Source organism: Triturus cristatus, chromosome 10 (genome assembly GCF_964204655.1).
Source record: "Triturus cristatus chromosome 10, aTriCri1.1, whole genome shotgun sequence".
Classification (NCBI taxonomy): Eukaryota; Metazoa; Chordata; class Amphibia; order Caudata; family Salamandridae; genus Triturus; species Triturus cristatus.
This window is the reverse complement of record NC_140593.1, coordinates 35,400,108-35,417,224: the sequence shown is the minus strand read 5'-3', so window position 1 is coordinate 35,417,224 and position 17,117 is coordinate 35,400,108. Positions and strand designations below refer to the sequence as shown.

The window sequence follows — 17,117 nt, the reverse complement described above, 5'->3', positions numbered from 1 at the left end:
TTCACTAATAAAAACAATTTAAAAAAAAGTGTACATACTACTGTCATTTTAACTAGGGGTGGGCGGCAAACTTCGCTCCCCCAGTGGAGTATGTGGATTATTTTGCTACTCCGCGCTCCACTTGGATCATGTAGAGTTTGGCACAACTCCCCCCATCACCAGTGGAGCGGAGTTTACCAGTGTGTGCACACTGTAATTGCTCTGCTCCCTGCCACTTTATTCCCTCAGTCACCTCCTAAGACTGAGCTCCTTTTCACTGTCTGTTTTGGGTGAGATAAGGAAAAATGGGGAACAGACTGAGGAATGCTGGATCGCGCCCCTGGGAGCACTGAAGGGACCCCCTTGGATTGTGAGCCTTGCTAAGGTGCCTGGGGAGCTCTGAAGTTAAGTTTGCTTCACATCTAGCTATCTTCCTCCCTTCCCTGCAGCTTACCTGGCTGCTGCCCAACCTTTCATGGGACTGGCAGAGGGAGAGTGGAGGCGAAGGCAGGATCCGGCTGCAGAGACCATGGAGGGCGCGCTTTTACCTGTCGGGGCAGAGAGACGGGCGCTGCAGGAGATCAGGGGGCGAAGCAGCATGGTGTGTAGCTGGGAAAGGAGACACCACCCGCTTCCTTGCATTCCTCCCTCTCTCCTGCCAGTGTCTGGTTGTGATTGTTGGGTAGGAAAGCATAGGTTGGTGCACTCTAGGAGACTGGGTATTAATGTTTACCCGTGCCAAGTGACTTGGACTCAGGTTTTTAAGGTGTTTCATTGTTGCCTTGTGTTTGCTCGGATTGCTTGTTTTGTGTCTGCAGGAGGCTGGCATCACACAGAGGACTGGAAGCTGCAGAGAGCTTGGCAAGCTTGTTTGAGGGCGGCTGCTTTTAGTGGTTGCAACTTCTGTTATTTATTTTTTATTATGCACGTGTGAATTTTGCTGGATCGAGGCAGATCTGTCAGTGCATCCTTCTCGTGCCCTACCCCTCTCATCAGGATTTGAGTGGTTTTACAGTTGCTAAAGGAGTGCCTTATTTGAACAAAAATGACGCAGCATGGCGCCGCAAGCCCTTTTTCTGTACCGCTCTGTCATTTTAAAAGTACAGGGATGCATCATATTTACAATAATATGACGCTTCCCTGTTCTTTCCACTGCGCTGGCGCACAACTGGCTGCCATGCACCAATGCAGGCACCCTTGCACCATAGTGTAAAAGTGCCTGCATTGTGGACATGATTGTTTTTGTGCAGGAAGTGATATCTTCCCACACAAAAACAATCATTCGCTTTTTTCTCTGTGAGCAGAATGCAGCTCGCATAGAAAGAGATAAAAATGAGGAGAAATACAAGTATTTCTCCTTGCGCCTGTTTAGGCCTGGGGAGATGTAGGATTTTGACACACTCCCAGGTTTATGAAATGTTGTAAATCTGGAAATGCACCAAAATCCGTGGGTGTTGGATAGGAACACCCACAGCAACACCCGTGGCATGCTCCTTTCACGCAAAGTGATGCGTGTAAAGGGGCCATATTTACATGGCCATGGAAAGTCATGCAGGGTGACTTCACATTGCCTTACAAATATGTGGCAGCACACTGCGCCACCGCTGCATCAAAAAGTGACGCACGAGCGGCGCAAGGGCTGGTAAATGAGCCCCATAGTTTTTAGGGTTGCTGGTGGCGAGTACAAGTTACGGTATACATTGAAATTGTTTGGGCATGAGCTATGGCATACGTTCACATTGCATTACTGATTGTCCTGCCTGCACATATCATGACATTCATTGGCATCGTATTCACCCTTCCTAACACTATGTTAAAAGTAAGTATCGCTAAAGGACGGTCTTGGAAGCAGTGCATCTCAGTAAGAGTATAACAGGAGGTCTAGGTAGTGGAAACTATGTAGAGGTAAAGGATGGTCTCGGTAATAGCACAACTCGGTAGCAGTAGAACGGTAGATCAAAGAAATTAAGTCTGTGATGGTAGGTACTTTTAATGGGTGATCATAGTGACAGTGTCAGTGAGTATAACAGTAGGTGTAAGTTATGGAGTCTATGGAGAAGTAGGTACCGGTAATGGATGGTCTCGGTGGCTTTGGGTCTCGGTGGCTTTGGGTCTCGGTGGCTTTGGGTCTCGGTGGCTTTGGGTCTCGGTGGCTTTGGGTCTCGGTGGCTTTGGGTCTCGGTGGCTTTGGGTCTCGGTGGCTTTGGGTCTCGGTGGCTTTGGGTCTCGGTGGCTTTGGGTCTCGGTGGCTTTGGGTCTCGGTGGCTTTGGGTCTCGGTGGCTTTGGGTCTCGGTGGCTTTGGGTCTCGGTGGCTTTGGGTCTCGGTGGCTTTGGGTCTCGGTGGCTTTGGGTCTCAGTGATGCTCGGTGTCTGTGTGTAGTGTCTGTAATCGTCACACAGTATTGATCTGCATGTCTAGGAGCGGTCTGTTCTTGTGGTAGGGGTGTACCGGCCATGATGAAACCGGCCTCCAAGGTGTCCTTGTAAGTAGGTGGCTCCTGGGGAATGAAGGACATCTAAACCTCCCCCTGCCTGCATCCACCATGAGTTAATTACTGCTTCAAACACACGGATCGCACATACATCACGTCCTGGAGGCACCTTTAGTAAATGCCATCTTGTTTGTGGTCCATGAGACCCATGTCCAGTGCCCTCCAATCAGGAGAAGAGCTGGCTGTGATGTCACAGGGAGAAGTAGGTGCAAGGGCAGTGACGTGATGCTAGCGTCATGTACGCAGACTCCCATGTGCACGGATGAGGAATAAAGGGGGTTAAGCATTAATCTACCGGGACTTCTTTTATGTGAAAGTGGAGCCAGACCGTAATGAGAGAAAACAGAGTATCCTCAGGGAATATGCGACCTTTGACATCGATTTTACACTGCTCATTGACCCTTGCTTTTAAAGGTATGCACTGCCATTATTGTAATATAATTGTATTGTTAAAATGAAGAAACTTCAAATAGTAGAAAAGCAGATTTATTGGCAGCACAGCTTAACATCTGCTCAGGTTGATACTCAGAGGTAACTGAAGCCAACCAGGTGGAATGCAGATGACCACGATCTATGTGGAATGTAGAATCCCAGACAAAAGAATACAGAGTGCATGCCAATATAACATAGAGTGTGAACTTAATAAAATACAGCATGCGTATTGACATACTAGATTACAATGTATAAACATAGAATGTAACACATCTCCCTCAATATAAAAAACTAAGTAAGAGTAAAGTAAAATAAAGTTACGCAATACTATAATTTTTTTAATATTACTTGACCAATAGGTTTTACAGTTAAACAAATCCATTAAACCTTTTTGGAACATTTCTTAATCCTTTGCTGGTTTTAACCCTTGAGGTTACTGTCTCATCAAATTGCCCCAAAAGACGATTTAGACTGTGATCATCATTCTCAGAATCATAAACTTACCATACCTCTCCATCCTGAGTTATAAAACTATTGCTGAAAACTTTCTTAATTTGCATCGCTTTACCAAATTTTGCAGATCCCTTATTAGCTAAACCAGGTTTCAAAACTTTGATCCAGTCACCAACCTTGAAATTGTGCACTCTAGTTTTCCATTTGTTATCATACCATTTTTTGTTTTATGTTTGACTTCTACCCTCTTAGCGGTATCATGTACACACTCATTTTTATGCACAAATTCCTTGCATCTTTCTCTGAACCACCGTGGACACTGGATGCAGGTTCTCTCCCTTTAAGTAACTTGAAAGGACTGATTTCAGTGGTGGTGTGTGGAGTGATCCGATATATACACAAAAGTTCTCTCAATGCACTCAACCAATTACTACCTTGTTTGAGAGAATCAGAATCGCGCACATCTCAGAAAATACGCACCCGTCGCACACCCTACGCGGATCCTTCATACCATTTCTAAAATGGCAGCTAGGTTCCGCGTAGTGATCGAGAAAGGTACGCTTTGGGTGCGCGACTCCCCCCCCAAAAAATTGAAAAAAAACAATAAAGAAAATAATATAAATATATTAAAATAAAAATATAAAACAAAAAAAATATTTGTTTCAAAATGTTAAACATTTTTATTTCCATTTATATTAAAAATATAAAATGTAATTTAAAAAATAAAATATGTAAAAATACAGTTAAACTACAAAAACAGTATAAAAAATACATATAACTATTATTACATTTAAAAATGATCATTTAAAAAAACCTTTGAAATTCACTGAAAAAACCATAGGTGTCAGACAGGTTATAGTTAGGAATTAGCATTTAAAAAACCTTAGAAATTCACTGAAAAAACCTTAGGTTTCAGGGCTGTTTTAGTTAGCAGGACATTTCACTCATACAAAACCATTGAAATTCCTCCATTAGTTCTGCTAAATAACTCGCACGCCCGCAATCCACTGCTGATGATGTCACATATTACATCATTCATGACCTGGTCAGAAACATCACGGACGACATCACTGATGACATCTTCCACGTGACAATCAGATACACCTCATCATACACTAGTATAACCTTTCATCACTCACTCTAAAATACAGAGTGCCAGATTTAAAACCATTGACACACCAATACAAGTTTCTAAACACCCACTCAGTGACTCCTAGATCTACACACATCTAATCACTTACCTATAGATTCACTCATACATGCTGTCAATGATCAATAGAACACTATCAAATTTACTTATGCACCTATATCGATATTACACACCAACACACATCCTATTCACTTATGTAGTCATCCTACTCACTTATGCAAACAATGGATCATACTTACATTTAGTCAGCTACACACTTATACAAACACCACTTCATTTATTCATATAGATATTAACTCATACTTAGTGTGTTATAAAATCACTATTACAAGTATACAGTTATCCATACAGTCACTCATATAATCACTGAGTCTTATGTATACTTATTTATATACAACAACTGTCACATGCACTGATTTTTAGGTCTCGCCTGAGCCAGCGCTTTAGCGCTGCTCTGGTGAGAGCTTTAGTAAACGGGGGGATTTGGAAGTGCAAACTAGTGCTTTTCAGGCCTCCTGATGCAGTGCATGTGCGCCGGGCGCGCGCACCATTTGGCAGCCTGCGTGATCATTTCGCGGCCGCTTTGATGTTCTCAGTGAGCCGCGCGGCCACTGAGAACATCAAAGCGGCCGCGAAAGTGCACACCATTTGCCAGCCTGCGTGCCTCTCTCCCCTTAGTGGGTGCAACGTGCCCTACCCCCTCCCTTATCCCACTGCCTGCTTGCTCTTTCTTACATGTGCTTGTAGCTCATCAGCTGTCTCACGTGAAGAGCATCAAATCAAGTTACTGTTTGCTTTAAATAGAACGAGGTATCAGATGAAAACACTAGAATGAATAGTGAAGTAGAATCCATCGCGCTACTTTTAAGAATTTCATTGTTTCCGTAATGCCTCGAATTCGCAGCCTTGCCAAATGAATATTGCACTGCACAATGCCGAATAGCATCTAAATATAGCACCACAATGTACCACATCCAGAGCAGGACCCTGGAATGCTATGCTGGGGTGTGTGGTAGGGACGCCATCCAGCAACATTGCTACCAAGGTTACTCAGCCATCTGTTTTACGTACAGTGAAAGTTACATTCCTTTGCAATTATGACATCTAGTGGCCAATGTAGGTTTTGGCATCATTTATTAGATGAATATTCGCAAGGGATGTTAGACTCTGGAACAGTACAGGAAGAACGATTCTCGCACTAGTAACTTCCCTGACCAGTACTAGAAATAGATTAATATACTCCAGGAACTAAACACGGCAGAGGGGTACTGGTCTTGAGGCGGGGAAAACTGGATCATAGAGACAGGCAGCTGCTGGGCTGCCTTGCTGATTTGTACTTCAGGATCTCATAATTTCACCACTACCTAATTACTCAAACGTCTCATTAGAGCTCCCTTACTCTTAATAGGACGCTTATCAGCAAGGCTGTTGTACCATTAATGGACGATAGCTGCACTTCTCATCGGGTATACCAATAGTAAATAGCCACAGCACTTCTCAACAGGTCTGTTAACGCAATGATAAAGAGTACCAACACTTCTCAACAAGCTTGTTAAACCAATAGTGAATTGTCTGCAAATGTTGTTGTATTATTCTGCTTTTAAAATGTTTTTATGTTGTATTCTTTTATGGTCCTAGTGACCGAAATAAAGATTAAGTAAGTAATAGTGAAGAGTTCCAGCACTTCTAACCAGGTCTCTACAAGCAATAGTAAACATTATGAGCACTCCTAAGCAGGTTTTTAAAACTAATAGTGAAGATTACCAGCACTTCTCATCAGGTCTGTTATATCACAAGTGAAAAGTACTGGCACATCTCAGCAGTCCTTTTAAAGCCATAGTAATGAGTGCAAGCACTTATAAGCAGGTCTATTAAAGCCATAGTGAAGAGTACCAGAACTTCTCAACCGGGTCTCTTAAAGCAATAGTAAACAGTACGAGCACTTCTGAGCAGGTTTGTTAAAACACTGGTGCAGAGTACTGGCACTTCTCAGTAGGTCTGTTATATCAATAGTGAAGAGTAATGGCACTTCTCAGCAGGCCTCTTAAAGCAATAGTATTGAGTGCGAGCACTTATTAGCAGGCTTATTAAAGCAGTAGTAAAGCACTTCTCAGCAGGTCTATTATATCAATAGCGAAGAGCTCTGGCTCTTCTGAGCAGGTCGGTTATACCAATACTGGGGTATCCAAGCACCTCTCACCAGGTTTACTATACCAATATTGGAGGGTCTCAGCATGTCTGTTAAACCAATGGCGAGGAGCCCCAGAATATCTCAGCAGGTGTTACACCAGCAGTGAAGAATAAAAGCACTTTAGAGCAAGTATTTTATAGCAACAGTGGAGAGTACTAATGCTACTTTACAGGGCGGCCAGACCATTAATGGACAATACCAGCACTTCTCAGTAGGTTTCTTACACCAAATGCTGAGGATTGCTGGCACTTCGCATGAGTGCTTTATTAGCCACAATGAGAAGTACAAGGACTCCTCAGCAGGTCTCTTATAGCAGCAGTGAAGAGTCTCAGAACTTCTTAGGTCTGTTCTACTAGTAGAGAAAAGTACGAGCAGTTCTCAGTAGGTCTGTTACAGCAATAGCGAAAGGTCCTACCACTTATCAGCTCTATTATGCCAATAGTGAGGAGTACCATAACTTCTCAGCTGGTACGTTCTAGCAACAGCAAAGAGTACCAGCACTTCTGAGCATCTCTGTTATACCAATAGTTGAGAGCACCAGTACTCCTTAACAGGTCCGTTATACCAGTAATGGATAAAACACTTGCTACCCAGTTGGGCTGTTATACTTGCAACAGGATATACCACATGTTCCCAGCAGAGCACTAATAAAAGTAACAGACAGTATCTGCACTTTTTTTTTTAAAAACTGTATTAATTTACATAGACTTGTAAAGCACAAACCGTGCTCCAATGCTCTCTCTACCTCTTCCACTCCATCTATCACTCCCTTTGCTTTTATCTCTCTTTGTATCTCCTTCACTGTTTCTGTTCACTCTCTCTGCTTCTAATGTCTCGCTCATTTAATACATCTGTCTTACCTCTGTCTCTCTCTCTCTCTCCCTATTTCACCATTCTCTACTTCTCCCTCACCCTTCCTCTGTATTAGCCTCATCTCTCTACCTCATCTGCACCTCTTTTCTCTCTACTTCTCATATCTTTCTATTTTTCATCCCACCGGCTCTACCTGCCTCTCTGCCTCGCTACTTTGTTTACTTGACCTGTCATTCTGTGCTTCACCTTTCTATTTGTGCTATCTCATTATAACTCACCTCTCTTCCTATCTTATTTCTCTCTAGACCTTGCCCCTCGGGTTGGCACCTTTTTCACAGCCGTGAAACCTATGTTTTTTTTCCGTGTGTATATATATATTACCTACTGGCGGTCGCCAGTAGGTAGTTATAGTTAGGACCTATTTTCCATAGGAAATCCGCAACATTCTATTCCCAATAATTTTGGCGCCGATTGACGAATCTTCGCGAAATGTTCAAAACTTTTGGCCAGCTCTGGTCCGCTCCTATCCTGAAAGTCTCGGGATGATTCGTGTAGCGGGGGCCGAGAAAAAAGGGGGGTCCCAAAACGTGTTTTCCCCATGCAATTTCCTATAGGACCTTTAGCCGCAGCTACAGCCCGAACTGCTGAACGGAATTACACCAAATTTGGCAAAGAGGTAGTCCTCAGTTCAGACTCGTGTCTTTTGCTTAAATGGTGTCAATCTGTTCAGTAGTTCCTGAGAAAATCAAAATCACATGTATATTTGGGCGGAGCCTAACCACACATCTCATCGTGATATCTGATTGGCTGTCAGCACTTCATCCAAGAAGTGTTGGCAGCCATCTTGGGACCAATATACATGATAGCACCTCATTAAAAAGCACTGCAGTTAATAGAAGGTTTTAAGACTTTAGTTACATTATAAATCGTCTGTTGATGGTATCATACTCATTTTAGGAATTCTGGTGTGTTCTAAGATGATTTTACCATGTGAAAAAGCCTTCTGCTGGGATATCATGAATCATGTTTGAGAGAAATATTTTTTCATGCTTTTCCCACAGAGGTTTGGAAGGTGATCTATAAGCTAACCTGAGTGCATATTTTCTGTAAATTCACATTATCTTTCTCAGTCATGTGAGAATGAAGTCTGATATTCTCAGTAAAACATGTACATCCAACAAGGGCAGAGACTGTCAGTTGATTCCTTTGTGTTCTACTGCAGCTTCACAGAGTGTTCCAAAGAACAACTAGGGCGCTAACAGTCCTACTTATGACAAACGTATGGCACACCTGAAGCCATCTTGATTGGAATAAAGTGGTAACTCTTAAAACATTTAATTTAAAAAGGAACAAAATGAGGGGGTTCATTTTGCCATGGAAAGTATGATTAGTGCTGCAGAAAGGAAAAATTAGGGCACATTTTGAGTGACTTCTCAAATCCTCTTCTATTTCATTAAAAAATTCTGACATACAGACTGAAACATGCACTTTGAATACCAGCAGCAGACTTCACTGGTGAGCAGTAGCTTTACTACAGTGATCTAATGAGCAACTAGAGTGCTAACATTCAGAATTTATGGCAAATGTTTGACACATCTGAATGCCTTCTTGATGGAATAAAAGTAAAAAACTGAAAGTACTCCTACTGAGGAGACTGTAGTAAATGAGGAAATTAGGAAACTTCATAACAAATAAGTCTCTTAAAATGGCCACCAGAGACAATAGAGCCCAAATGTAGCACAAATATCACCCAGATGTAGCCCAAGTATAGCCCAATGACAGATTGTCCCAGAGTGTTCTAAAGAACAACTAGAGCGCTAACAGTCTTACTTATTACAAAAGTATGGCACACCTGAAGCCATCTTGATTGGAATAAAGTGGTAACACTTAAAACATTTAATTTGCAAAGGAACAAAATGAGGAGGTTCATTTTGCCATAGAAATTGATTAGTGCTGCAGAAAGAAAAATTAGGGCACATTTTGACTTCTCAAATCCTCTTCTATTTCATTAAAAGATTCTGACATGCAGACTGAAACATGCACTTTGAATACCAGCAGCAGACTTCCCTGGTGAGCAGTACATTTACTACAGTGATGAGCAACTAGAATGCTAACATTCAGAATTAATGGAAAATGTGTGACACATCTGAATGCCTTCTTGATGGAACCAAAGTAAACAAGCATTGAAAATGCAATAGGTCTCGTCCTCATCGAAGTTAAAGCAATTCTGTTTGTAATTAGGTGGCTTTTTAGCTTTGCTTTTATCAGTGTTTTTCAAACTTCCATGTACATAACATACATATGTATGCATATATGTATATGTATGCATGCATTTATATTTGTGTTTATATAGATATGCAGATTATATATATATATATATATATATATATATATATATATATATATATATATATATATATATATATATATAAGGTGTGCGTGTAGAGGTGTCTGTGTCTGTGTCTGTGTCTGTGTCTGTGTCTCTGTCTGTGTCTCTGTCTGTGTCTCTGTCTGAGTCAGCTAGAGCAGCTCTGCTGACCTGGTTCTCTGCCTCTAAAGGAGCTCTGCTGTCCTGGTTCTCTGCCTCTAAAGGAGCTCTGCTGTCCTGGTTCTCTCCCTCTAAAGGAGCTCTGCTGTCCTGGTTCTCTGGCTCTAGAGCAGCTCTGCTTCCTGGTTCTCTGGCTCTAGAGCAGCTCTGCTTCCTGGTTCTCTGGCTCTAGAGCAGCTCTGCTGACCTGGTTCTCTGGCTCTAAAGCAGCTCTGCTGACCTGGTTCTCTGGCTCTAAAGCAGCTCTGCTGACCTGGTTCTCTCCCTCTAAAGAGCTCTGCTCTCCCGGTTCTCTCCCCCTAGAAGAGCTCGGCTGACCTGGTTCTCTGGCTCTAGAGCAGCTCTGCTGACCTGGTTCTATGGCTCTAGAGCAGCTCTGCTGACCTGGTTCTATGGCTCTAGAGCAGCTCTGCTGACCTGGTTCTCTGGCTCTAGAGCAGCTCTGCTGACCTGGTTCTCTCCCTCTAAAGAGCTCTGCTGTCCTAGTTCTATGGCTCTAGAGCAGCTCTGCTTCTTGGTTCTATGGCTCTAGAGCAGCTCTGCTTCTTGGTTCTATGGCTCTAGAGCAGCTCTGCTTCTTGGTTCTATGGCTCTAGAGCAGCTCTGCTGACCTGGTTCTCTGGCTCTAAAGCAGCTCTGCTGACCTGGTTTTCTGGCTCTAAAGAGCTCTGCTGTCCCGGTTCTCTCTCTAGAAGAGCTCTGCTGACCTGGTTCTCTGGCTCTAGAGCAGCTCTGCTGACCTGGTTCTCTCCCTCTACAGCAGCTCTGCTGACCTGGTTTCTCTGGCTCTACAGCAGCTCTGCTGACCTGGGTCTCTGGTTCTAGAGCAGCTCTGCTGACCTGGTTCTCTGGCTCTAAAGCAGGTCTGCTGACCTGGTTCTCTGGCTCTAGAGCAGCTCTGCTGACCTGCTTCTTAGGCTCTAGAGCAGCTCTGCTGACCTGGTTCTCTGGCTTTACAACAGCTCTGCTGACCTGGTTTCTCTGGCTCTACAGCACCTCTGCTGACCTGGTTCTCTGCACTCACGATGCACGCACCCAGTACAAATATGTTATTTTTATGACTATCTTATATAATCTCTTGCCCTAATGTGTATATTAAAGACACATACATATAATTTTGGAACATAACATTTTTTTGCAGGAGTCGTGCAAGTTATAGTTAGCATAACTAACTATAACGGAGGAATTTCTATGGTTTTGTACGAGTGAAATGGCCAGCTAACTATAACACCCTGAAACCGATGTTTTTTTTTCAGTGAATTTCAAAGGTTTTTTTAAATGCTAATTTCTAACTAGAACGTCTCTGAAACATATAGTTTTTTCAGTGAATATACACACACATCTCGAAAGGTCATTGCCATAGTTCTTAGAATCACCAGGTTCCCTTTGGTTGTCTGTTTCAGGTGTGTACGCGGCTCTAGTCCTGCTGTGTGTCATCCTGCTTGCTGTGGTGTTGGTCACCTCAATGACGGTAATGATTTTACTGTTCTGTCCAACAAAGCTTGAGCCATTTACAAGCAATAAAGGTAAGAGACAAATTTTATATTGGAATACACCTGCTTTTGGTTATCCGGCTGAAAGCATTGTACAGAAGGAGGGATGGGTGGAAAGAGGGAGGTGGGGCCGCTGTAGTAGTAAATAACAGAACCTGCCTGGTCACGCTGGAAGTCAGACACTACCAAGCAGAAACCCCCATGTCTTCCATGGCTGCTGGGCTCATTCTTCTGGGTCAAGAAGGCTGGCTGCTGCAAAGTTACAATCATGTGAGCCCCTAATTGGGTACATGCAAGGCTGGGGACTGCTGCGATGTGTTATCCCTTGTGCCCAACTGACTTGATGGTCCACTAACAGACACTGGGCCCTTCTGTTTATGCTAACCAAAGTAGAAGTGGCAGGGCCCAACGCTGCACATGGTCGTGCACAGGTGAACACCGTTCTAGTTTCCACAGTGCTCAAAGGATAAAGGAAAGAACGGCCACCCAGCATTCCAAAATATGGAGGCTGATGGCCTCAAATGTCATTTACACAAAAGTCTTTATTCTGAGCAAAAGTCCAGTAAAGTTCCTTCGGTTCTTAGTGATAGAGTTATCGATATGTAATCTCATGATCAGAAGGAGAGAGCTCCTTTCTGAAACAGCGGCGTGTAGTGATCATGAGATTGCATATCGAGAACTCACTATCACTAAGGGTCTATTTGAATAATAGATATGAGGGAATATATGCCTTTCGCTGGTGACGTGATATTTTCCATGGATCAATGTGCCCTGAGGAAGTCCATGGGAGATTGACCCCAGACGAAACGCGCGTTGGCTACATCGGCTATAACTGATTTCTGAATAGACTTCAGTGTCTATGAGGCACTGAATACAGGATTCAGTTATAATGATGGACTGACTGTAACACTGTGAACTTGGTATTGGATGCTTGGAATAAAAAGTTCTACAACTGCAGATCTGTGGAATTTGAACTTCACTGGACGTTTGCTCTGGATAAAGACCCTTCTGTTTACGGCTGCTGATCTCTGGTGAAGGGAGGGCTGCACGGGCCAAGCTGGGCACACGTTGCTCAAACTTGCAGGCCCCGGACAGGATCTGTGTGGATCCTCTCTCCCAGCTCCAGCCTACAGCAACTATCTAGCTGCTGTTAAGGCCGCCTTGATTATGGTCCCTCATCTCCAGCTGTCAGACAGGCTCCTTTTGCCTTCTATTTGGAAATACTTTTACAGTATAAAACTGTAAAAAGGTTTGCGGATTTCGATGTGAGAAAGGTGGTAACCACAGAAATATGGACTGGAGGAGTACCAAGGACGTCTGCCAGTGATGAGGTCCTCCAAGATGAGGGTTGCTGCCCACTAACAAAACCTCTGTCTTGTCTCTATTTAATTTAAGAGATTTGTTGCTCATCCAAGCAGTCACCTTCAAAAGAGAGATGTTCAGGGTGTCAGAGCTGCAATCCTCCTCAGGTGAAAGGGAAAATATAATCTGTGTCATCTGCATAACAAAAAAGAGACCACAACGTTCAACAATGTCTTCCAGAGGACCTGCATAAATGTTAAATGGCATATGGCTGAGAACCGACCCTTGGGGTATGACCGAGGGTAGAAGCGACCCCTGGGGTATGACCGAGGGTAGAAGCGACCCCTGGGGTATGACCGAGGGTACAGGATGGGGTCTGGAGGTTTCGTTTGTGCTGAAGACCCGAAAAGTCTTATCTTTTAAAAATGAATCTAGCCAGGGTAAGGCCAAATCTGGGACAACGCTAGCCTCCAGTCTTTGCTGAAGTATCTAATGCGATGCACTGTCAAATGCGGCACTAAGACCAAGTCAAATGAACGCTTCTGTGCCCCCTCTGTCAAGATGGAGTGTGAGCTGTTCCGTGACTTCCAGCGAAGTGGATTCCGTGCTGTGACCAGCCCTAAAACCAGACTCAGAGGGGTCAAGAAGACCCTCCGTTTCAACACATGATAAACTGTATTGATTCACTCGCCTCTCCAGGACTGGAAGCGAGGGTGGTCTATAATTAGCCCAATTAAGGAGAGTGAGGTTTTGCTTCTTAAGTAGGGATATGATCATGGCATGTTGACATGCTGTAGGGACTCGGCCTTCTATAAGTGAAGAGTTGAAGAGAAATCACCATTTGTAGAAGGTCAGGCGTTATTTGCTAAAATAGGAGGGCGGGAAGGGGTCTAAAGGTGAACCAGATTTTATAGTGTTTAAAAAGGTTTTAAAAAAGCACACCAAGACCAGTCCAAAGAGGATCGAGATGGAATTCAATTACCAACAGGCGTTTAAATGCATGCAGCCACAAGGAATACGGTTTCCTGGAGGTAGATGGTGGCAGGAGGGCAAAGACTTAGAAGATAAAGAAGTCTGAATATCCTCAACCTTTTTGCAAAAGAAACCAGCCAGTTCTTTACATTGCAAGCGTGAGAGAGATGAGGAAGAAGAGATCCTCGATGGATTTGATAGATCCTTGACCCCTCGAAATACTGTTTTTAGACCGTTCTGTGCCTTAAATATTTTATCAGACTCCAAAGTTGCTTGGGTGGAGCACAGGCCTTGTGATGTTCATTCAGGGCCAGCCCGTGTTTCCTGTTAGCTTCCTCACAATAGGATTTGCGCCAAACCCTCTCCAGGGTCTCGCAGTGCTTTTTGACCCCACGAAGAGTATCACTAGACCAGGGGGAAGGGATCGAAGTAAACTACAGAATGTGATCAGAAGTGTGGTTCTTTCATCCGATCCCAGCCTGATGTCCACACATGCTGCTAGGTCATTGAGGCTCTGAGCGGCATCGGAAGAGGTCCCATGCTTCCTGAATGTTCCCTCATCCACTTATGTACTAATCAATATTGTGTTCTTTCAAACAAGCCTGCTGTGTCCTCCTGGACGCTGCAGCCCCTGCCGGAGTCCTCCTGGCCGTGCTCTTCTCCAGCCTCTTGATAGAAGAGATCAACAAACTGAAAGGTGAGTCACCAAGAAAACTACAGACCTCAGTGTTCTCCTACCTAGCAGCCAAGACATGGAACTCCCTCCCCATCCACCTCAGCCTCACCCAAGACCACCTCTCCTTCAGGAAGCATCTCAAGACCTGGCTGTTCGAGCAGTAGCGGACCCCCCTTCCCCTAGTGCCTTGAGACCCTCCGGGTGAGTAGCACGCTTTCCAAATATATTGATTGATTGATTGATTGAGTGTGAGACACCAAAGAGTTCACTCACTCCAGGGCCTTGAGACCCTCACGGGTGAGTAGCGCTCTTCACAAATCCCTGATTGATTGCGGGGACAACCAGACGCTACTGGGGTGGGATTGTCAACCAAAGCCCTTTACCACCGGCCTAACCCATTATGGGACCTAAACCTGAGCACCAGGTCCACCTCGTTAGCCGCTGACCCTTCGGTAACAAGGATAGCAGCCCTCAGGGAGGTGGTGTGAGCTTAGGACTCTTCAGCAGTTAAGACCAATTAGACAACCACCAACAAATCACATACTAGTACTTAAGTTTGGAGAAAGGGAAGTCCTTTCATTTATTGCTCACATGCACTGTAATTACTGTGTTTAGCAATCATAGGGCATTGAATTGTTCATACCACAGCAACCTATGAATTAGTCTACAATACTCTTGGGGGAGTTGCTTTGTTAAATTAAAGCACAATACATAAAGGCGTTATGCCAGGCCCCAGCTCTACTCTTTGTGAGTCTGTTCTCATTCCCATCTTCTCTGTCCCCAGGCCCCTTCCCAGTGACCTCACTCTAAATCTATAGGGACATGTTTACCCAGTCTTCCAAATGAGGCAAAAGGCCAAATATATCAGGATGAGACGTGTCCTTTTTATTAATTTTATGTTAACTCCCACGAGTTTACAGTATTACGTTTCAAGCTTCATACATTGAGTGTTAATGTCTGGTTCACATATTAAAGTCCGAGCATATATTTTTTCTGGTGAGACAGTATGCAGAAGAACTATGAGCTGATGTAAGTTAATCTTAATTATGCCCATGACTTCAGAAAGTTTAATTCCTCTACGCACTAGAACGTACTTGACCACAAAGGCAAAATAAGCCTCCTTTTTCTACGTGTTGGCCTAATGTGATTCACCGACTACTAAGTACAGGACGAGGCTTTAACTTGCAATGTGGTAATTCATAGGTCACGGTAAAAGCCTCTAGGACCCTGGGAGGACACAGAAATAGACTGAAACATGTTGGCAAAGTAGAAGGTTTCCCAATAAACACCTACTGATATTTTCTAACCATACCTAGCACCCAATATTAAAGGTAAACTGTGGTGTTCCTGATGTGTTTTATCTAAAATATCCATGACACACTAGAAAATGTTTTTTCTGGAATATGGTTGAGCCCTGGATGAGGCCCGATGATGAAGCAGGCGCCATTAGAGTGGGGGAGGGTCTTAAGAAATAAACCCCAGTAGAACTTCTTTGGGGCCTACCCACTACTTCTGACCTAGAAACAACAGTAGTAGATGGGACCAGAAATTCCACCGCAAAATATAACCATCCTTAACCTGCCGTGGGCTGACCCTAAACCTGAAAGGCTCTTCGAACGAGAAATGGATGAATGGGGCTGAATGAAACAGTCTGCGTCACAGTTGCTTCCTTGTGTTCATTGCAAGATGTTTCTTGGCTACACCAGAGCTAAAAGGAAATGCTTGAGGATTCTGCAGGATTCCAGCATTGAAATAATCTAGGACCCATCTTTACCACTTTGAAACCAATGCTATTACAACACCCTTTGCAAGATCAGAGAAACATGTGTCTTGGAAGGTCAGATAGTACATTTGGGTCTTGAAGGAGCATGGTCACCCCTTGGGGCATCTTGGGAGTGAAAAACAGATGTTTATTATTCAAATGAAGGGTCCTAATTGTCTTCCCTTGGAAGATGAAAGGCTGATCAGACCTGCTAGGATGTGAACCTGTGACTATGAGGCGAAACAGATTCCTAGAGACGGAACTTTAGTCCGCAGAGCTCGGAACCCGAGTAGGAAGCATGTTAGAACCTGGGGCCGTATTACATAAGGTGCCCCGGGCGTTTGCGCTCGCATTGCGTGCCCCCCGGGGTTCTTTGGTATTATAGAAGGGGGCACAGACTCTTGTGCTTCCCCTTCTATAATACCGATAGCGCTGGCGCACTTAAAGCGCCAGCGCTATCAACAGAGGGTGTTCCCTCATTTGCATAGGGGCGTACCCTATGGAAATGAGGGAATTCCTTTGACTCTGCGCCCGCGCCAAATTACAGACGCAGAGTCAAAGAAACCCTCAGGTGGCACACTGACAGTGCACCATTTAAAAGGTGGTGCACTGTCATGGCGCCTCCTGACAGCAGCCCTCTGCAGGGGGAAAAGGGAGTCCTATGGCCCCCAGACATCCCCCAGAAGGTGGGTGCAGTCACTGCCTGCACCTGCCTGCAAGGGGATCTCTAAACCCCTTTAAAAGTGCAGGCGGCGCCTCCTGCACTGTGAGAACACGGAGCCGCTGCGCCATGTTTTCACATGAATGTACTGCCCCCAGGGGCGTGCAAGTCTGCGGCTGCCACGCATTTATC

The 17,117-nt window shown here is 44.2% G+C and overlaps 1 protein-coding gene across 2 annotated transcripts in view; it reads left to right on the top strand.

Moving 5' to 3' along the window:
- Positions 1-17,117, top strand: part of LOC146788763 (uncharacterized) — a 357,517-nt gene that overhangs the window by 250,837 nt on the left and 89,563 nt on the right. Inside the window, exons 7-8 of one of the 2 annotated variants that reach the window (XM_085629932.1) lie at positions 11,463-11,585; positions 14,428-14,523. In XM_085629932.1, coding sequence (XP_085486058.1) covers positions 11,463-11,585; positions 14,428-14,523 — 219 coding nt within the window. Of the gene's footprint in view, positions 1-11,462; positions 14,524-17,117 lie in introns of those variants that run through there. The other variant, XM_085629931.1, reaches the window with a different exon arrangement.